The following is a 23,533-nucleotide window of genomic DNA, read 5'->3' as shown; positions in this document are numbered from 1 at the left end:
GTTATAGCAGAGATGGACAAAGCTGAAATATTACCTTGACTTAAAATTGGGTCTGGTTTTGAACATAGTTGGAAACATTTTGGATAATGTGAGTACACAAGTCAACAAAATATATAACTTAGGTCTAGTTGTTTTTAAACATTTTAATAAAGAATTGTTATATATTGTATCTCAACAATGTTGACTATCGTTTTCCTGGTGGCTGAATGCAGTATACCCTCATAAACCCAGCCACTTCCATGTTAGTGGATTGGACATGGGGACAGCTGTGGCTGAGGGATAGAGCGATCTTCTTACTAGAAGGTTGGCGGTTCAATCCCAGTCCACCCATCTGCATGCCGAAATGTCCTTGGGCAAGATACTGAACCCTGAATTGCCCTTCATAGAAAAAAAGTGCTGCCCAGATGCAATGTTTGAATATGTGTGTGTATGTTGCCAGTCAGCTTGGTTTTGATTAGTTATTTGATGATATAAAAACTACCTAGATACTGCAGCTCCAACCCGCTGCCATACAGACACTGGCTTCATATGATGTCATCTCCCCAAGATGGCAGCATTCATACCCGGGATATTTTGGCTTTATTTCTGGGTAGTGGGAGGAAGTTGAGATGTTTTGTCCATCTTTATATACAATCTATGATACAAACCAATGCATACTTGAAGCATAGACCTGCCATGCTGGAGATGCTCTGACCCAGTCGTCTTGTCCTCAGTTTAGTCTTGTTTCTCAGATCTTTAAACATCCCCACTTTTCTTGTTTCCAGCACATCAACCTTATAGAGCTGAATGTTCTCTTGCTGCCAGATATATCCCACCCCTTGACAGGGGCCACTGTAACAAGATAATCAATTATTCCCTTCGCCTGTCAGTGGTTTTAATGTTGTTGCTGATCAGTGTACATGACCTGCATGTATAGTTGTTTAAAGCCTTAGTAGCTGCAGTATTGGTCCTGCAGTATTTCTCCTGACACGGCTGCCTCTCCACAATAGCTCAATTTTATTGTTTCAACCATCACAGTGTGCTTCCACACAGCAATTAAAACAACCCACCAGTCAATGAATTTGAAGGTGTAGCTCACTCCAAGATTTAGCCATCTCTGTGGTGAATCTATAGACGCTCCCAACAGACAAAGAAAACTGCTGCGTAAAGGGAGAGATGCAGCCAAGTTTTCAACAAAACAACAGTTAGACTGTGTAAAAACCTTCCACAAAGTTGTCATCTTGGTCGTCGCTCAGCTGTGAAATCCTACCACACTAGTGTCTATCTAGCCAGGCAGCTGTTTGGTCAGCCGGTGCTACTTTAGAAAACCATGGGTAGTGACTGTTTTATCTGTGCGTGTTCCTGTGACAGGCATGCGGTTCTCAGTAGCCTGCAGACCTTGCAAATTGGCGACATCCATACTACATGTATAGCCGCTAAATTGGAGAAGTTTAGAAATGATGCGGGACACATTTTAGTCTGAAAACTACAGGACAGTGCTTTAGTGTGAACGGGCAGAAACGAGAATGTTTGGAAACTATGACTAAGACACAACCACTTGCTGATAGGCGTTTTGGTCACAATGTAGCCTTGGCTGATTCGTCAGTCTCCTATCGCATGACCCCCTTCTGGATAGTTAGATAGTTAAATACAAGCATTGCTGACCCTGTTTCCTAACAGCTGTTGGGAAGTTAATTCTTCATTTTAAAATTATACAACTGCTTGTAAATGTAGGACAAAAGCTTTTATTCAAGCAATCCATAACAATTCCTGTGCCTAGCAGGACATGCATGGTTACAGGATGTGCATTTTCAGGCTTTTTACTATGGAGAGGGTTTCAAACTGGGGCAGACCCAAACGCTTGAGTGGACAGAGATCATCTTCGTTTGAACATGGCATTTTAAAACCACAATATAGAGTTTGGGATGTAACCTCAGAGTGGCCAACAGGAACAAGTCTCACTTCCTGTTGAGATAATAGTAAATGTTTGCATGAAATCATTTTGAAAGAGAAATGACCAATGGTTTAACCGTGTCACTCATTAAATGCTAACAAATCTTTCCTTTTCAGTCCTAAATAAAGCCTAATCGTATCTATATCTTTCTTTTGGTGTTAAGGCAGTAAACCTTTTCATATTTTCTGCAGCAGTCCAGCCATAGAATGAAGACTAGTTTCGGAGAAGAAAGCAGAAGAGGAGACAATAAAGTCAGAGGGAAAAAGAGGCACAATGAAAGAAACAGGCCTGCAGATATCATAACAGTGAGCATCTTTCTTCCTCTGCCTCTTTAAAAACAGCCTCCACCAGTCCATTCTCCAGGGCCAGGCAGCGGCGGCAGCAAGGAGACGCAGCAGCGGAGGAGCGGGAGATATCAGCACTCAGCATCTAATCTCCCTACCCTCTCTAATGCACCCTGGAGTATCCTCTCCAGCACTGACACAGGCAGATAGATAGGAGTCGACAGCTGCACAGGCTAAAACCCAGCACCCAAGCTTTACCGCTGAAGGCAAGCTTACCCTCCTGGACCTGACTCTGACTGAGCAGGAGGGGGCAGGTTTAGAGGTGGAGGAAGGATGGCTTAAAGAACGGTGGATTCAGTGGAGTTTTATTTTTTTTCATTTGTAAATCAGTTCTGTCCCTGACACCTTTGAATCTTCACCACAAAAATATTCAACCATACCAAGAATCGTATGCAGATTTGTATGCAGACCCATATAGATACAGGGAGGAACCCTCTTGCTGTGAGGCGACACTGTTAACCACAGTCCTGCCCCACCAGCATTTTATTTCTATTTATTAATTTGTTATGCCACCTATTTTGGAAAGTGAGACAAACTTATTATAAAACCTTCGCCAAGGAGGTTGTGTTGTTCTTTGTGTTAGTAGGATTACACAAAAACAACTGGAAGGATTACCATGAAGTTTGGATCTTGAGGGTTTGCAATTTGATGCCGATCCACATTAAAACCTGGATCTAGTGAATTTAAATGTGGTTTGATAAGGGGACTGCTGGGCCTTGGTGGAGGTATCCACACTTTTTAAATCAAAAGAACATGCAAAGGAATTAGAAGTCAATTGATTTTTACCAAACCTAAGATGATTCTGACTCTGATAATAAAGACTAAGAAGAGGTTTGGCGGTACACTGAGTTTTTAGGTCTGTAAACAGGAGACATTTATGGATGGAAAATGTGATAAATGCGATATTAGTTCACTGACGTCCTCATTTGACATGTGGAATAGCTGATGCTGCTTGGCTCCACTTTGCAGGGAGCCAAAAACTCTCCAATTATCTTCACAATGTTAAAACCCAGAGCAGGGGAAAAGACTTTGTGTCCATTGCTTGTGGCATACAGGCAGCAACAGGGAGGGTGTGGTGTGTGTTGGTAGACAGGACAGCTGGAACCAAGCCTGTCTGGCAGGGAGTGCTGAAATTTCCCTCCACCAAAACTCACACCTCTTTCTTCCTTCCTTTCTCTCTCGCTCATCCTCCTCCTCCCTGCAGGTTACTGTTGTGTGAGCGACTCTCATGGGGCAAGCTGACAGTAGAGATAAACGAGTGAACTGGCTTGTTAGATGCATGTACATGCACCTTTCCACAAAAAGAAAAACACTCCCTCACACTACATCTCCAACATCCATGAACCTGAGGTACATATCCCTGCACACACGGAACATTAAATGGACTTCTTGAGAGGAGGCACATAGTCAAATGAGGTGACACACACACACACACACACACACACACACACACAGAGAGAGAGAGTTACAGGAGTTTTAGTAAAAAGCCTCCTTTAAATTCCTTTTCATCTCAGCCATCATCCCAGAATGGATGTATTCAAACACAGAGAAACAGAGAGCATTGTGGGAACTTTACTTTACACTCAAGTTGGAAGCAGGAAAGGTAAGATAAACTGATGAAGGTGTGGCAAGGTCTGTGTTAATTTTATTTATCTTTGGCTGGGACTTTTTCAGACAGGCGAAATAAGATGTCTCTCGTGCACAGCTATAACTGCACTGTTTATAAAAAACACATTCACCATTATTTGGCTTTATTTGCAGAACATTGCTATTTGTGTACATTTATTGAAAAATGTAGCATATTTTGGTGACCATATGTTGTGTTGTGATGAAATTACCTGAAAACTAAGGTGACTGTATCTTATTTATCTTAATCACAGTTTACAAAATTAACATTCTTAATTTATTCTCTTACTATATACAGCATAGAACACTAGTTTAAATGTTGATAAGCACATCAGTTATACAAATAACAAGGGATCTGGATAACTAATCTGATTCTCAAATAACTCCAATCAATAAAAGTAAAGACAGAAAATGGCCGTGGATTTGGATAAATTAACAAGCATTCTTCATGTAAAACTGTATTTGTGTAAACATTTGTAAATACAGATTCCTTCCATTGTAAAATCAGTAAAAACAAACTGTAATTGGGATTTTTTTTTTCTGTTGGAATATAGTGGACTTATTTAATAAAGGTCTGTGGTCTGAAGCTGTCAACTATAAGATAAAGGCATCGAGATTTATCTTAGTTTCCCTAAAACAAAGTCTGACAGCACTGAGATTAATTCACCTGCAATACAGTTTTACTTATTTCAAGAGTTTTAATTCATTTGAAGTTATTTACTCACAAAAAAGAAAATCCTTATGAAATAGCTTATTTCATTCTGTGGAGGAAAGTGATTCAGCATTTACTTTACTTTGCTTTATCTGTGAAGGGGAGAGTTAGTGGCTCTTTAACTTGAGCTCATTACTGTTGTCCAAACAGAAGTCAAGGCTAATTTGGAATCATACAGTTCTGCACTGTATGAGTATGTGCTCATTATAAAGTGACTTCAACTTAGCCCTTCGCTAAATGCCAACCCCCCTTCGGTCTCATCTTTGCTCTCCTTGCCATTTGTATTTCGAGCGAGGCAGGGACTTTCAAGAAGTAGCATTTCAGAAAGAAAAATAAGTTATAGCTGCAAGCCACCACAAAGTGAGTACCAGACTCGCCTTTCAGTCACAAAGCTAAAAACAACATGTTTTAGAAGAGTAAACAGGAAACAGTATTCTAGGTTTTTTACATATGCTTGTAAAAAGGGCACAATCTTCCAATAATAAATCCATATTTAGCATCACTTTAGAAGAACCAATGCAACATCATGCAACAGTGCACTGCACTGGCAAAACACATGCAAGCAGCATCATCACTGCACAATATAGTATGATCACTCTTTTGATAACTTCCCAACTTATTTAGGATAGTATTCAGTTAAAGTGAGGGTGATCAATTACTGATAACCTTTTTCCAATAACCACCATGACCCGCAAAACCTTGAGTTGTAAAATCCAGATTCTTCACAGATGAGCAGCAGACTTCTAAAGAGTTGATTATACTTCATACATCCTGTGTCTGTTGAGATGTATGAATTTCTGCCGTTCACACATACATGCCCGCGGTTCCATTCATAATAAAAAATGGGTGTGCATCGGCCTGGTGTTCCACACACGTGTACCTGATACCACATTCCATTCCAGTAGGTGGATAGATTGTACCTAGAGCAATAGCAGTCAACACATACAGTCAGCATTGTCACAAAGTCTGGTCCGCACAAACCCTTACTGACATGGGTGGAGGACGACATTTACGAGGACCCATACAGGCCCATACTGGCAGATGCATACATTTTGAATTCGCATTAAGCCTTCACTCTGATGGATCTAATGGATTTCTTACTCCAATCTTCCATCATATTGTATTGTATCACCAGTGACCAGTATCGGTCTCACCTCACTGTCGTGTTAACTTTTTCTTCATTTTTCCATCAATCCAGATTGGAGCTGGAGCTGCATTTACTGCAGAGTCATTTGACCCAGGAGTGAATGCCAATTGTATCCATTCTCATTACAAGCAGGTGGTAGTGGGTGTTGGTGGGTTTTCTGACCTGTGGGAAAGGTGCTTCTGTCCGGCTGTATGTCCATCGGTCAAATTCCTCAACAGTTCCTTCGATTGTCTTCAAACTTGGTGGGTTTGTTGTGTCAGCCCAGTAAGAGTAGCATTGTAAAGTGATTTTGGATGAGTGGTTGTCGAGACCCCAGACCTTACTCTTCATCAATGATATGCACATGCAGTTTCCATAAAAGTGACACAACAGAAAGTTGCTTTGTGAGTTTGTAAATAAAACTCATTACCCCCATCAGTCTATTATCTTGTAACAATGCCATGCACCGACAAGCACATTTTGAATGAGCATAAATATTGGTCGCACTAAAACCTGATACACTGACTCATCTTTAGAAGTGAATTGTCTGCCTTTTTCTTCACCTGAAAGCAATTCTAGTCAAAGTAGAAAGTTTCATGAAAGCTCTTGTCTGCACATCTAATTAAAAAAGAAATCTGGGTGATATACAGCAGTGGGTGGACAGTGACTTTGCATGTGGTGACTGTGAAGGCAACACTGGTGGCTTCAGTCTGGCAAGGCTGTAATTTATTAATGCTCAATAAAAGCTACAAATCAAAAAAATGTTTTCTGATTCAGAATAAATATCAGATGATCAATTTTGCTTGATTTTTGCAAACTGAGGAGAGGGAAGCATCATTTTTTAAACAACTGTGCAGTCTCAGTTTAGTGCAGCTGGTTACGATAAGAAAAAATAAATCAAACTAAAAACCCCCTTAGGACTGAAGACAGCAGCACGAGGAGCTGAGGGGCAAAAGAGAGGTACCTGGCCTACTTTCCAAAACTTGCCTGGGATTTTAAAGTATCCTAAATCACATTCAGATAATCAGAGGTGACAAAACTCTGTGCCTGTGAGAGGTGACTGTCTGCCCTGCCTGCATCAGCAACTGATCTTTTCATCTTCCTGGCGGCTGCCACATCAGTGACACCGCTGCCACATTACCATGTGCAGAGAGAAGAAATGGAGGTGAGAAAAGTGGAGGGTGCGGGGAGCAAGACACACGGGAAAAGACAAAAAAACAAAAAGAGAGCATGACTTTGTCACAGCAGATTAAAAAAAGAACAACAGGCGCGAAAAGTGTCACATCAAATCGGGACACGTCACATCATGCCTCCTCGGAGAGACACTGAGCTATCACACCGGAACAACTCTGTAAAAACAGAATGCGTGGTGTCTTCGCGGTATTAATCAGAGCCGACACTGGGAATACAACTCCTCTGTTGTATTCTATTTGCAGTAGTGACGCTAATCTTCATCTGCAGGAGATTTCATTTGCAGCAGGGCTGTGTTTGTCTTTCTGAAACTACAATTTGGTTGAGCTAATGAGCTTGACATATCGTACAGCTCAGGACAACAGCGAGACATCAGAGCTTATCAGGAGCTCACTGTTACAAGGACAATAAAATTGAATCTACTAGAAAGAATTACATTTTCAAATCTAATCTAAATCTAATGAGACATGCTCCAACGCAATCAGTCATTTCACGTGGCTTCAATGCATCTGCATCAGAGTTTAAAATTTCCATTAGATATATTTGTTTTGATTCTGACCATTAACTGCAAACTAACCCCTGTATGAAGATCATGTAACCCACATGCATTCATGTGCTGGTGATTCTCCTATTAAGACCATACCACTTTCATACTGAAGAATTCTCATCTGAAATAGCCTGGTCTGTTCTGGTCAAATGGGGTCAGGTCTTTTCTGATAGGGCTTCAACAACCAGCTTACATTAGAATGTGATATCACCCCACTTCTAACCCTGAAAACAGATCCTTGATCAATCTGAACTTGTTCTGATGCTTCCATTTATATATCACGTTCTTCATGTATGATCTGTAACCTTTTAAGCCATTGTGGACAAGAGGATCTAGAGGTTCATCCCATCTGCTGATGAAGGCAGTGTTATGTGGTAAAAGACTCCAACAACGTAAGTGGACTTTGAATTAGGGTTCTTGTGTAATTTAAATGTAACGTTAGGGGTCTCTCAAAAATAATAATAGCAGGAGATATAGTTTGATGACCTTTTGAAGAACATAACCACAAAATGATTGATATTTTTTCTACGTTGGTGAAATGGGCTATTAAAAGTCAAAACAATGTATATTGTGTAGTGATGTGCATGGACTACAGAGATTATAAGAGGATATTGCCAGTGCAGAACCAGAGGAGGACAAGTTGGATAGCCTATGATGATGATGATGATGATGATGATGATGATGATGATGATGCATGTATCCTACATGCTGGTTTGCACCTTCCCCATTTTGAGGCCACATTACTGAATGCATCTACTGGGAAAAGGGCAAAATGGCCACTGTAGACATGTCTGAGTCTTAATGCACTGCTGGGCAAAGCATCCAAGTCAAAGGTGATTCGATATGCAACATACTCTCACTATCACTAATCCCCAGTCTGCAGCACTGAGTGGGCCCATGGTTGTAGTTTCCCTTTAGTAGCAATTCAGCTGGATATGCAGCATGCTCTCGACATTGACACCATGTCATGTTTAGGGCTGTGAAGCACCAATATTGAGCTGCATCCTCTCAGGCCAAACTGGTCCTCTGAGCCAGCTGCAGACAGATATCCACCCAGGGGACAGTAAAGCAGAGCTCTGAGCAGCCTCATCCACTGGCTCTCTGTCGGGTTGAGGCCTCAACATGTCTCAGCTATGAAATGTCTGGGGCTCCCTTTAGCATTAAGGTGTTTCGCTGCCCAGTCTCAGTGAAATCAGCTGTCACTATCCTGAAGAAGCCTTGTATGAGCAATCCTTATTTCTCAGTTGTCTATAGCTAGACATCATTTTAACAGACAGAAAGTGTTCTCTTTCGGGGAAACAGTTAGCTTAACTTAGCATAAATTCAAAAAACAGGGGAAACCGCCTGGCTCTGTCCAAAGGCAAAGAATAAATCAGAGGCATCACTTTTACTTTGAATTTTGTAATTTGGAGAGACCCAGGTTAGTGGTTTCCCCTTTCTGCTATATGTCTCTATAGGCTAACCACATTCTGAAACCTTTAAATCTGGGTCAAATTAAATGTTCTAAATTTGCACTACATCTATAAAGAAATTAGTTCCCAGATATTATTTTTACATCAAAAGATACACCAGAAAATGATTTTGGCGATACTTTTGTCATTACAAATTACAAACTTATAATAAAGCAATTAGGCCGAAGCTGTTGTATTGCAGTGATTAGAGCTGAAATGACCCTCGCAGGACTGGAATGAACATGAACAATAAATTGATTTGGACCCAATAGAATGATTGGCTGGCGTACATCCTGCCCGTGCTCTCACCATGGGGGGTTGCCTGGCTTGGTTATTGTAGGCACATTTTTTCTTTAGCCCCAAATAATTTGCCAGTCGCCACTTTCACTAGTATATCACTTCACAATTTAACATCAATTAGAGTTGTGGAAAATTCTTGATTCTTAGATGCATCACGATGCGGATGTGGACGACTCTGCAAAGGCTGATCGTAATCGATTCATGTTTTCCGCTACATTCTTTTTTTTTAGAGACGATAGATGCACATTAAAGGTCCAGTCGTCCTGTGTCAGAGTCTCTGTCCGAGTCTGCGTCCTCTTCACTCCCCCTCTGACCTGCGCTCACTTTACACTTTAACAATAAACACTATCACTCATCACAAGTTACAAGTACAGGACTGACGAAGTCTTTATAAAGATCAGTCCTTAAGATCCCTAACAATGAGTAATGCAAAAATACTTCTCAAGGACATGCATCAAATACAACAAAGTATAGCTGTCATCAATGCCGACCATTACAAACCACATTGAGAAAAGACCATTTACACTTACGCTGTTCTACCACACCAAGCTGAGAGTTAAGAGAATTAGCGTGTACGTGTAGTATGTGTGTGTTTACATGTTTCATTCTACGATGCCCACAGCTATCAAGCTGTCCAACTCAGCAGCCTTTTGTAAATACCACGCAGGGCCTCAAAGACAGCCAAGAGCCTATTAGCTGGACATGAAAGACAGAATATGTGGATCACTGGCAGCCAGGCCAAAAAAGGAAAGAGCATGATTGGATTCAAGCACAGTCTGTGTGTGTGTGTGTGTGTGTGTGTGTGTGTGCGAGCGCGTGCACTCTGAAACAATACTTTGAACAAGTGCTAACACGTATGCCAGTTCATTTGGCTTGAGTTTGGGTAACTGTGGCTCCCACCGCTGGATGCAGAGTCATTCACAGGATGCAATTTCACAAAAATACACACACACACCGTGTCTGTGTCCATTGACACACACACCCACTGTGTAAGAAAGAGGCTCTCCACTGCGATGTAATTTGGCCCGGTCACTGCAGACACACAGCAATGGATAACACTGTCTGAAAACGGCCAGGGCAGCACACATAATTGAGCACAATAGTCTATGCATGACTATGAACTTCATTTTGCTTTTAGTTGTTACCAAATGAATGTGGCGTTTGAAGCCCTGGTGTTTTGTATGTGCACAGCCAGTCAAGCTGGAGTGTGAGCTTTAATGATGTCATCAGCAGCATTGTTTTACATCTATGTCTTAAGACTTTCTCAACAACTGCTTCAGAGTCGATCCCACACTTCCTCCAAAGTCAATTTAATTCAATGTTATTTGTATAGCGCCAAATCACAGGATGCATTATCTCAAGGCACTTTACACATTAAGGTCAAGGCATTAGAATGTTATAATGACACCCAACACTACCGGTTGGGGTGAGCGGAGAAGATCTTCAGTCGATCAGGTGAGCATTTTTCAATAAACTTGAAATATGCACAGGTAGACATTCACTCCATTTAGAGTCTGTTTTTCTTATATGTGATATATAAAATATTATACAAGATATTCATGCAGTTGGCATTGATCTATTTTATTATCTATTTCATCCTGCACCATGAACCAGTTTATTGAGTTGATGAGAATCTTCTAAAGGTTTTGAGATTTATGAACTGATTTTCTTTGTGCATAAGAGATGATAGCTCACTGACACTTTTATGTGTTGTTCAAAAGGCAGAACAAAGCATGTATTAAATCTCTATGTTTATTTATCCTGCTGCTGGAGCCTTTATGATACTTTATGACTGCAATTAATTGTGACTCAAGTGCTCATTCACACATAAATCTGACAAGTAAAATTGTCAGTACCTTCTCATGACAACATTTAAAAGAGGCTTGAAAATAATTGAGCTTAACTTAAATTTAAAAAAATAATTTTAGTTTCAATAAATTTGATTTCCAAATCTTGGGGTCACTTCTTGTATATTTATGCAGTTGGACCAACTTTCAGAAAGAAACATTATTCAGATTAGCGCAGATCATAAATACGGACAAATCAGCAAAGTTGTACACTAAATAATTTAGTAATTTGTTAAACTATAAGCATATAAAATGTGAGGTGTCTGAAGAGTTATGGTGGTAGTATAGTAGTTATTTTTCAAAATGCTCTTCATGTCCTGATACCCATCGATGAAGCCAGTGTCTGTGACCCTCATAGGACTGTACTAAACAAGACCAATCATCGGTTGTTAGTGTAGGCTGCTCCCGCGGGCATTTCCAGGATAACAAACATTATCTTTAAATTTAGACCCAAAAAACCATCCATCCTGAATGACAAAAGTGGACCGATATGTGTCCGGTATGTCCCATATTTATGCTGCAGCCCCTCACTGAAACCACATGTTTATATTGAGAAATCTTTAAACCCAGCAATGTTTTTATCGCTGCACATTAAATCAATTGGGGCTCAACAGGGCTCGCTGGTGGTCCTGACGGGATTAAAGAGGTTCAGGGGGAAAAAGTCGCTCTTTCATTTTGAAAGTATTACTGACTGTGAGTTAAATAAATAATGTAAGCTTTCCATGCTGTCCTTTGGACAGAGCGTCAGAAAACTCTCAAAATGTAAATGTTTGCTTCGATATCAGACACATGAAAGGCTGCGTAGGAAGCAAACACATTGAAGCAATCTTCAAAGTCAGCTTCTCCCATATGCTCCAAGTCACGGGACGCCGCCTGCTGATGATGTGGAAAGTCGATTCCCAGGGAATGACACAAGATCATAACATCATGGCATATAGAACAGAGGAGGCCCACCAGAGACGGTTGCCATGGTGAAGAGGCAGGAGGTTAGGAGAGAGGGCGGCTGTTCAAAACAATGAAAAGTGATATATGACCAGTGACATGGAAATAGAAGCTAATGAACAGCATACAGTGAGGCAGCAACTCACGCAGTAAAATGTCAATTTTCAAAAGAAAACTAGCATCTGTGACACACACACACACACACACACACACACACACACACACACACACACACACACACACACACACACACACACACACACACACAGACTACAGATAACGATTATATAGGTTGATATCATTTTGTTCCATTCCCATGACACTAGAGCCTGACTGATTTAACGGTTATGTCTTTCACAGACATATCAGCGTTAATGTTTGTCCATATTAAAATGTTTATTTGACATGTTATTGATAATGCAGCAAAACACATCGGTAATGGTGTCATAGTTTGTTGTTATTATTTGTTTTAATAAGTTTACAATGATCAACAAAGACATATACAATGCAGGAAAGGTGCTTTTGATTGTATTTTCTTTATATAATATTGGCTTAATTCAAGTTCTCTATATTTAATTTTTTTTGTGTTTTGTTTTTATGTTTTAGTTATTCATAATGAAGTTTATGGTTACATTTTTAAATATCTAGCCTCAGTTAAATTTCTTTGTCATAAGAGTTTGATGACGACATCGGAAGGAATCATGGCAAAAAAGTTGTCTGTAATGTTTTAATCCTTTATATCGTTATTTGGCTCCAAAAATCCATATCAGTTGGGTTATTTCATATCACTGGTAGAAGCTGCTATTGCTTTATAGCAACATTGGATTTGCGAAGTAACCTGGTTTGTCACTTAATTTTGAACCAGGCCAGTCAGTTACTGTTGGTTAAGTTTCAGTGTCTTGCATGGCAAATACGCAGTGCGATGACAACGATGACAGATTTACCACATTAAATCATTTTTGGAATATAATTCTTAATGGCAGTAATATGCGAGTGAGCTTGTTTACCCATGAGTCAGTTTCCCTCCAACAAACTTTACCAACATGAGAATGGAGATAATAAAACATTTTCTAATGAATTTTCCAATAATTATTTGCTTGTTGTGGAGCTCAGCCAAAGGCATTCTGCCAGTGTGTGTGTGTGTGTGTGTGTGTGTGTCTAAGGATGTGTTACAATAACAGGACGTTTATATAGTGGCCTATGATATGTGTATTTTACCATCTGCACAAGGGACTTGATGATTATTTTCATGGTCTCCGCAGTGCTTGAATTATAAATTCAGTGCGACTGTGTGATGAGGCAGCGTCGCATCGCTCCATTAAATGTGATTAAAAAGCACTGAAAGCAGCTTTTTGCAGCGTGCCCTTGATTCTTTTTAAAATGGAACAAAACAAATATGCCAGAGTGACTTTTCTTTTTCTTCTTGTTTCCTGATTATTTCTTTTACATTTCTCAGAATCCCTGTAGGGAGATGAGGCATTGTGCAATTTCAAACCTCCATACAGTGCCATGACAGGTGCTGAAACTGACGAGAAACACTATTCTATTGTTATCTATCTTCTATATACGTGTCAAATAAATGTAGATCATCTCAGAACTGTAGTGACCCGGGAGCAGACAAAAAAAACTAATAATCAATGTCAAGCAAACATGTGTCTTAAAGGAAGACTTGTACAGACAAAATCATAGACTCTCCAGAGAACACAGATACTTCATCAAATTATGTGGCAGCCAGTCGGAGGCTGAGAAGCTCTTTCAGGCTGCAAATGACTGATCCTGGACCACGGATACATCACGTTCCCCTCTTCTCCTGTCTCCCTCCTCCTCCTCCTCTTTCCTCCCTCAGTGACACTGCCAACAGATGAATCCTGCCAAGTGCCTCCCCAGGAGAAGTGTGTGTGTGTGTCTCTCTAAATCTGAAAGTGTGTGTGAGTCCGTGTGTCTTCACGTTGACGGCAACGTTGGCAGTAATGTGTCTAATAGAAGATAAGCAACCCTCTTTCAGACAAGTATTCTCAGCCAAGCAGCCTCCCCAACATCATCATGCTGAGTGCAACAGAGGGAATACTCTATCCCCCTCCATCTCTATGACTACAAACACACACACACACACACACACACACACACACACACACACACACACACACACACACACACACACACACACACACACACACCACAGACTGTACACTCATGCAAAGACAAACACACACACAGAGTACAAAATGCGATGGTTAGGATCTTTTGTCTCAAAGCTGTCTTAATCATCTCACACACAAAGTCCGCAGAGCCTTATACAAGCACGCACGGGTTGGATGATGAGTCCCAAGATGAGTCATAGAGGGACACCTCAGAGGAAGTGAAGCTTTGGATCACCACGCTCAAAACTGCCTGCAATCATTTCTCCTCCAAAGTATGTCCCCACACACACGCCCGTGAAGAGAGCAAAGGATGAGCTCGGCAAGAGGAACATATAGAGAAAGACAGAGTGAGAGTCCTTGACTGCCAACTGACCCCACAGCTTGTTTGTGCCGGTTTTGAGGAGAGTGCTCTCATCGAGGGGGAAGGAAGAAGATTCAGAGTTTATTACACACAGCACAGCGAGCGGCAGCAGGCGAGGGAAGGAAGGAGGAGACGGGGATGATGGAGGACACCAAGTCTACATTGTCAACACCTGAACTGCTGCCATGTTTTTTTACTGGTTAGAATGATAAATTGGCTGCTTGAATCAGGAACAACCGATTAGTGCTGTCCACTCAAATGACTTCTTCCGTGACCACAGCGACAGAACAACTGTCGGTGACAGCTGGAGTGAAGTTTTTAACGCTCCGGGCATATTCTATCAATTCTCTGCATTGTTCTCTTATCTCCCTGGAAAGCCATTATTCATTTTCAAACGTATATGGTATACTGCTGAGCTGTTATACGGCTGAATAGGATGAAACATCTGAGCTGCAAATGTCTTTAGACTGAATGTCGAGGAAGAGGTTGTGTTTTTTGCATTTAAGAAATGTATATGTATAAGAACGATGTGGAAATGTTTTACTCTGAGGTGGATGAAAGTTAAAAACATGGATGGAAACAGACTTTACAACTGAGTCATGACATACATGAAGTGTTCACTGTAGACCTTGTAGAATCTGAAGAGACTGAAAATAGCAGCAGACGAAAACATCAGATCTGTGTGGAACAATAACAAGGCTGTTCCTTCATTCTTACATGAAACAAATATAAATGTTGTATTTCAGCGGCTTTCTAAAGTCTTTTTTTGGTTTTTGAGGTTACACTGGTGCTTTTTAAATTGTATCTTAGATTTTCATCAATAGGATGGAGCTATTTGTTCTTCCACACAACATGGATGCAGGCAGGACTATATATCAAACAACTAAATGTGATACAGAACAAGGTATTTCCGAAACTGAATAATCTGACCAGCTAGAAAAATCGAGGAGCTTGTATCTCAAAGAGCGGTAACTTCAGTCACATGGTTTTGAAATGAGAAGCTTGACACAGACCACAAACCTGCAGCTCACATATTATGCTGCAGAATGGTCCTACAACAAACTGAAAAAACCCTCAAACGCAACAATCATGTCAAACAGTAAGGGGAGAATCCAAAGATGAGATGACTAAAGTACAGCTGAGAGCTAAAGAAATCTCAGATGTAGCAGGAGGCTTTTGCGCCCAATAAAACACAAGATAATGGCTGCTGTCACAACATCTGCAAAGACATGGCTCCTATTGGTTGAGTAAGTGAAGGCCAAAGGACGAAGGTATGTGGACCGCTGATGACTAACAGTCATCACAATGTTGAGCCAGGCATTATTAACAAGGTGTGGCAAGGATATGAAATATTCAATCACTACTGAATTGTGTCAATAAAGTGCAGGAAAATCAACACCTATTAATAAGAAAAGATTATGAATCATATCTTTAAGTACAATTTACTCATGAAAGAATATGCAGACAAAGCAGGGAAACATAAAATATTGATTTTTCATTCCTGAGACAACCAAGCCGTGTAGCAGAGGGAAGGTGCTACAGTAATAATTTCTCTCCTCTCTGTAGTTTATCCCAGGCTGCCCTGCAGCACTTGTCTTCTCAGTGACGAGTATATACTGAGGTCAGGACCTAAACACACTGGCTCTACCTACTGCTGAGCACCAACAAGCTTTAAAACTGTCAGCCTGTCCCCCTCTCCTCCGCTTCCTCGCCCATCCTTCCTGTTTGTTCTGACACTTTGCTTCTTACACTTTCATGTCTCCTTCTGAGCAACATAGATACTGACAGTGTGTGTGTGTGTGTGTGTGTGTGTGTGTGTGTGTGTGTGTGTAAAAGGGCTCCAAGTTTAAATCACATGATGGAAAGAGCTTCAAAAGCAAATATGGAAAGAATATCAAGGTACTGTGTTACTTTGCACAATTACATAAAGGTCTGGGCTTACATTACATTTACTGATACCTGACAGTACTAGGTTATTTTAAAACCTAAGATTTAAGACAGACAACAACACTGATCATTCATTTTCCTGGATGTGTGGGCAAATATTGTTTATAGTACATTTGCTCGGCTCCTGGTCAAACTGTGTCCCCGACCAATAGAATGCCAGGTGTCATGTTGACCACTGGTCAACCAATGAAATGACCGATATGATCCCTGCCTCGTTGTGGGCACGTTCGCTTTACTTCAGTGCGTCCCGTGCGGGTGGTTACTCTGAAGGGAAACTATGTCATTTAACTCAAAAGTTGAATCCAGTTATGAAACTATTGAAATAAAAAGAAACTTACTTGAGGTCCTTGACTTTGCTGGTGCATGTTGGCTGGCGATCCGCTAAACCTTTGAGTTAAGTGACGTCGTTTCCCTTCAGAGTAACCGCCCGCACGGGACGCACTGAAGGAAAGGGAACGACGCCTGGCATTCTATTGGTTGGGGACTTTTGACAGAGTTGTGACACAAAAAATTCCAAGCGAACAGGAGAAATCCAAGTTTGTCTGTGTGGAGACCAAAATGAAGTTGATTCAACAGGTTGAGTCAGCTCCTGCTCACTATCCCTCACTGCTTGCTACCTGAAGGTTTGGGCCCAGACATGGGTATTACTTCACACCGTTTGCAGACATGACCTGTGGACAAAGTATGAAGAATTGGTTCCAGACTTAACCCGCAGTTTGGATTTTCACACACAACACACACGTTCACGCGTTCACAACAGCAGTAACTCCTCCTGACTATTCAGGCGTGGGGTGGTGCAGCCGGGGGCAGCAGGCAGAGGCAGGAAGTAACTAATTAATTCCGTAATTTTTCTTGACACACAGACAACGTGTCAGCTCTTGACATCTTTATCTATAACACCACTTTTTCACCTGGATATATTTGTTTGTTATTTGTTTGCTTTTTGTTTTTTTCCATTCTTGGATCTGTCTTGAGTTAGAAACCTCATCAACCACCCCACTCACTAATCCAGCGAGGACCTCCTGCTGTGTTCTCACACCGGATTCTCCTGCAGACTTCTTACAAGGTGATAATCCGGAGGCTCTCATTTGGACATTTGCGTTCATACGTGCACCTCCTCCCGAGAAAGTGAGGATAATCTTCGGACTTCAGTGCATGTCTGAAAGCAGCTTTAGCAAGCAGATAGTAAAACCTGTTTGTAAACTTGTATACCAAGGGAAAGGGTCAAAACAAATATGGTTTTACTGGAGGGGATGTTGCTCAGTGATTTGCCAGATGCTTGTTTTTTACCATGAAGTTGTCGGGCTGTTGCTATATTTTCATGGTGGCTGAACAAAAGACATAAAAAGAATCAATGCATTCTCTTAGGCAATCTATGTTTTTACATTTACTTCTAGCTCTGTGCTACACTGGCGACCGGTCCAGGATGTACCCCACCTCTCGCTCAGCTGGGATTAGATTGGATCCAAGAGAAGAGTTTTTTCTTTATAACCCAAATGAAAAAAATACAATTCTCAAATTTCAACCTCAAAAACTTTACAAAATCTCTCTGTAACCAAACAAATGCTCATGTAATTACTTTAGAAAATTAATTCCAAGTGTTAATTCAGTGCTACTTCATATTAGCTCATCCAGCTAACTGTTATCTACATATATAACAGTGAAAAATCCAACATCAGTGCACCTGATTTGGAGTCTTACATGACAGTGAGTGGGAGGCAAGGAGCAGACGGGAACATTTGGTGTCTGATTCCGCAGAAGACGTGAGTAAACCCCACAAGCTGCTGCTGAAACTTTGCCAGTGATACTGCATTGGCCATTGTTACATTTTTAATATTCTAACAGTAGAGTGGTGATGCTGCCTCTGTCCTCCAGCTTGCTTTCAGCGGAAGTCCCACTCCTACGCCACAATTATATTCATCATGCAACTCACCCAAAAATAGAAAAATAGTAAAAAGAGAGATGGTGACAAAGAGACAAGGAGGCTTATCCACCTCAGGCTGTGAATGCATCTGTGCCAGACCTAAGTTTACACTCATGTATCCCTCTGCATTCTCCTCCACTACTGTCATAGTGTAGAGGAGCAGCCACGCCTGAAGCCTTATAAGGTGGCGCAGCAGCCGTAAAGGATTCTGTCTTCACTGAATGGAAAATGATTCATGTGTTGAATTGGAAAATGGTTAAAATCCAATCTAATAATAGGAGTCAGATCAAGGCTGGTTTCTCTGAGGATGGAGGTAAAAACAGGGTGAAGATAGGACTCTGAGGGAAGGCCTGCAGGTGTGGATAACTTCTTTCATCAAGTCTTGACTTTATGTGGGGACAATAATATAATTTAAATAAGTATAATTTAAATCCATTGATGAATAAAAGGGCAAGCTCTGGTATATTTAAATGGAACTGTGAACTGTTATTGTTGCTCCTGCTGTCTCACTGCAATTTGTTTTCCTCTGCAAAGTTTTACCATCTCATTGGCCGAACAGCTAATATACCCTTCTCCGATTAATTAAGCCCATTGATTGGCTGGAACAATCTCCTCGCTGGATAACCACGCTCTAATTAGGAGTTAATTGAAAAGTATCAATGACTAAAACAACGTCTGGGCAGATGTAGACCAGACCACTGGGAAATTCAAGTAAAGATTTTCCTAACAGTTTTTCTTTAGTTTCTCGTTCTTCTTTTTAATTTTTTTCTACCCTTTCCTGTTCTGTAGTCCATGTGGTTGGGAGCCAGTGCAAAGATGGGATGAATTATGACTCCCAGGGGCTCAGAAAACACAAACACACCACAAATTGTAGTATATTTAGGGTCTGACACTAGTGCATACAATGTTGCTGGATATGTATGTGTGTGTGTGTGTGTGTGTGTGTGTGTGTGTGTGTGTGTGTGTGTGTGTGTGTGTGTGTGTGTGGTGGGAGGGGGGGCAATGTAAGCAAAGGTTATCTATCATCATACATTGAAATTAAAGATACTAATAAGCTGCTCCTAACCTTTAAAACATTGATTTCATGTAATATTGGTTCATAGTGACATATAATTTCAGGGGATGTTGTCGTCGTTGTCAAACAACTCATTTTCTGGTTTGACTTCTGGTTGATTCAGTATTCATCGTTCAGGAGTATTTTTTTTACCAAGAGCTGAATTCTCTGCAGAGTTCTCCATCTCTCCAAAATAAGCAGAACAAATGTTTTAAACCAGTAAAAATACAGATTCAAGCAGTTTCACCTTTAAAGTCAGTGTTTTCTTAATGCTCTTTGGCAGAGAGAGGACATCGGGGGGGCTGTTTGCCCGGCTTGTTCCTCTGATACCTTTTGGATAATGTTGAATAACTAAACCATTCATCCCATTGAATGTTTTCACGTTATAAGGATGAAGCAGTCGTTTGGAAAGGCTTTAATGTCTAATGGAAAAAAAGTGTACATATTTTCAGTAAAGCAGAAGAAGGCTGCTGACCCTGTCCTCTTTTGTTTTGATATGACTCACTGTGGTGAAGCTCACTCTGTGAATTCAAATCATATCTATGGACAGCAACAAAAAAAAAGCCGTTAAACTTATCCTGCAGAGAATACTGTACATCGATAATAGTGGGTTCAGGTGAGCTTAACCTCATACTCTATGTCATTTTTCATTATTCCAGCCTTGAAAATCATCTGACAATCCTATTCGATTTCCCATTATTCCACAGCATTATTTGTGTTCTGAATATTTCATTAATTATTATATTTATTAATTACTTGCTTAAAAAGAATTCTTTAATTTTACCCTCAGGTTGAAATAAACACACACACACACACACACTGTTCGAACATATCTCTTCCCACCAGCACATTAGCTCAGCTCCTTTATGTTATGTATTCACTAACCTGCCATGAGATACTACTCATATTACTGCACATAGCAACAGCTTGCTGACTATTTTACACTTGGATACATTATTTAACATGACATCTAATGGACAGTATTTGATAACAATAATGTTATCGAGCAGGATGGACATTGCTAAACAACAGGGACAGACAGACGCATCAAAGTGGGACTCAGTTACGTAGCTGTGGCTGTGAGAATATCTAGACAGCAGTCAGAACTAAACTAAACACCTTAAGGTCTCTGCTGGTACAACCTGAAGACACAGACCTCACAGGGGAAGATGTCAGCAGTGGATTAAATCACATGTGACCGGTGTAAGTACGAAGTAGAGAAACGTCGGAGAGGCTTGCAAGAGGCTGAATGAACAACGTAAACATACAAGACCAGACAAAAACCCCTAAGTGCATCTACAGGGGCAGTGAGGGGATCACATTGGGTCTCATTCACCCCCTTCTCAAATTTAATAAACAGATATGAGATTTATATACAATAGATCGTCTCATCTCATTCTCAGAACGCAAGTGAACATTTCCCAAAATGTCAAACTATTTCTTCAGGTAATATCCAACATTTCTGAGTTTCGCTCCCTCTGGAGGATGCACTCGCTCTGTGCTGCTTGCAAAATGACTTTTAACTCAATTCACTCTTCTCAAATTTCAATGAATCTTTTTCTGTGGGTGCGGACATGCTCATTCCTGACACCAGCGTCTCACGTTAAAGGGAGTGTGAATCTCATTCATGTTGAAATCATGAGATTTAATATAGTTGAAGTGTCCATTATGGATGCACAGTGCAGTTTAGTGTTTATGGGATGCAAACAGAGCCGTGCGTGTCATACAGTTTGAGGTAGCTGTTTGCTGTGTGTGATGATGATGGAGCAAATTCGCAGGAGTCAGAGAGGCTGATAACAGATCGGCAGGAGGAGAGTCATTGCCTCAAGGGCACCGAGGCGTTCAGACCTGCTGGCCATCACTTCCACTCCATCTCCCTTCCCTTTGCTCCTCGCCTGATTTTTTCAAACAAACTCGGTGGCGTCGGCACATCTGCTGGCCTGACACCTGTGGAGATCGGCAAAGTTGCTGGGACAAACCAGAGAGCCGTGACACACACTCCTCTGTGTTAAGATGATATGACGTAACCAAGTGTAAACACTGGAGGCCATTTGGGGAAGCTCTCCGAGAGAGAGGATGAGGCAGATGTGAGCTGGAGCAGAGATTGTTCATCAGATGTTAAAAGAGGCTTATTAACTTCTATCATTTATCAGCTGAATAAATAAGCCAGTGATCAGAAGAGAGTGAGGAGGAGACTCAACCCTGTGTCCGTCATGAGCACTGACTCACTGCACATCTCAAGAACACAATCCTTACACTCTTTAACAAGAGGCCATGGAAATTAACTTTGTTTAGTATAACCGATCAGGGGCGGAGCCGTGGTTGCGAAAATGACATCGATACGTGCACTCGACCAATAATGAGCCAGACTCAGTTGTCATCATGACAATTCAGCCCATTTTTACGGCCTCAGATAACTAATTAAAACATAACTTCCCAGACATACATTATACAGACATCAGTGTGATAACAACTACAGACAATGACAGAAACCATATTTAAGAACATTCTTTTTGATGTGTATATACTTTTTAGTTTGCTCCATCTCCCATTAATTAACATGGAGGAGGTGGGATTTATGACCTACGCTGCAGCCAGCCACCAAGTGGAAATTGAGACGCTCTGGCTCCACTTTTGGGGAGCCGTCATTTCATCCATCATTTTTAGATTTTTGTATGTCTTTTTTTCTCTGCCTCCAAACCATTACACATGTATCTCAGCTCAAGGCAAGATCTATAATCTATGATCTATAGGTAGAAAATGCCTGAAAATATATAAGTGTAGAGTGTTCAAGCCTTGTTGGAGTTATATGATGGATTTAGACATGTGCTCACTGAATGAGTGACGATACCTCAACCATTGACAGAGCAAACCACAAGCATTTTGGGTTTACACACACACACACACACACACACACACACACACACACACACACACACACACACACTGTGGCATCAGTTGTTATCAGCCTGCTCTTTGTTGAGTCCCCCCCCCCCCCCCCCTTCTCATACAGCATCAGCACCTGAAGCACCGTGAGGAAGGAGGGGGGCTGTGGACCTACCGTTCCCGGAGATGTGGTTCTCCACCTCCCCGTGTCCAGCCTGCCTCGTGGAGACACTAAGTTGGATGTAGAGTCCCACCATGTAATGCAAACTCCTCAGCAGCAGCCGAAACGCTCCCATCTCTTCTGGTGTAGATCTGCTCCCCTCTCTTCTTTTCACATCGGGTGGAGGACACGTCGTTCGCAATGTTTTCTGTCTCTCTATCTGTAGTGTTTTAGATCCAGGTGAGTTTCTGTCGGGCAGAGGAGTGAGGTACCTGAGAGGAGACGGAGCTGCAGCCTCGCTCTGTATCCAGCACACTGACTGACGCTCTGCTTCTCCTCACTGCGCTCTGCACGGGGCGGAGGGACACTGCTCCCTGACGGGGAGTGCCGCGGCTTGAGATGAAGGAATATCAATTATGAGAGGAGGGATATTAAACACACCTCCACTAACCTTTATTTGGACCACGTGCAATTTTACGCGCTTTTCCTGTAAAGACAAGAAACACATCCTAACATCAGTATTATGGTCATGTAACATTAATGGTAGATAGGGTTAGGGTTACAATACATAAAATAAAATACAATAAGAACACCAACCAGGTAAATAACATGGAGGTGCTCCGAGCTACACTGACTGATGTTAACATTGACTATATTCTGACATTAACCTGATCAAGACAATAGTCTGAACAATGCTGCGTTCTATTAAATCTTTGAGCTCGAAATTTCCAACCCCCAAGTCTGAAGTTGCATCTGTAACGCCACCTTAGGTCTGAATTTTCACTCGAAAGTTCAGGGAGCACTGTCCTTAAATGTGTCGTACTCATAGTACTGTCCAATTACTGGCTGTGGACGTTTTACTATAGTGTTAGTATGTGTGAAATGCTGCGTAGTGAGTTATTATGAATGGCTAAGGTAAACATTGTTCCTGTGCAACTGGAGCGCTATCAACCTATTCAGGTGTGACGTCATCCCAAGGGCTTGGCTCCGAGGTGTCATGGAACACGGCATAAGACTCTACCATGTAAACATAATATTCTG

General features: G+C 41.2%; 1 protein-coding gene across 1 annotated transcript in view; it reads right to left on the bottom strand.

Moving 5' to 3' along the window:
• LOC109630586 (V-set and transmembrane domain-containing protein 2-like protein) overlaps positions 1-22,767 on the bottom strand; it is a 42,934-nt gene extending 20,167 nt beyond the window's left edge. The window contains exon 1 of the mRNA XM_069526608.1: positions 22,508-22,767. Coding sequence (XP_069382709.1) covers positions 22,508-22,628 — 121 coding nt within the window. The 5' untranslated portion in view covers positions 22,629-22,767. The remainder of the gene's footprint in view (positions 1-22,507) is intronic.
• Between the last annotated feature and the right edge of the window lie 766 nt (positions 22,768-23,533).

This window comes from Paralichthys olivaceus, chromosome 6 (genome assembly GCF_024713975.1).
Source record: "Paralichthys olivaceus isolate ysfri-2021 chromosome 6, ASM2471397v2, whole genome shotgun sequence".
Classification (NCBI taxonomy): Eukaryota; Metazoa; Chordata; class Actinopteri; order Pleuronectiformes; family Paralichthyidae; genus Paralichthys; species Paralichthys olivaceus.
The sequence above is the reverse complement of the archived record's forward strand: the minus strand, read 5'-3'. Positions and strand labels throughout refer to the sequence as shown.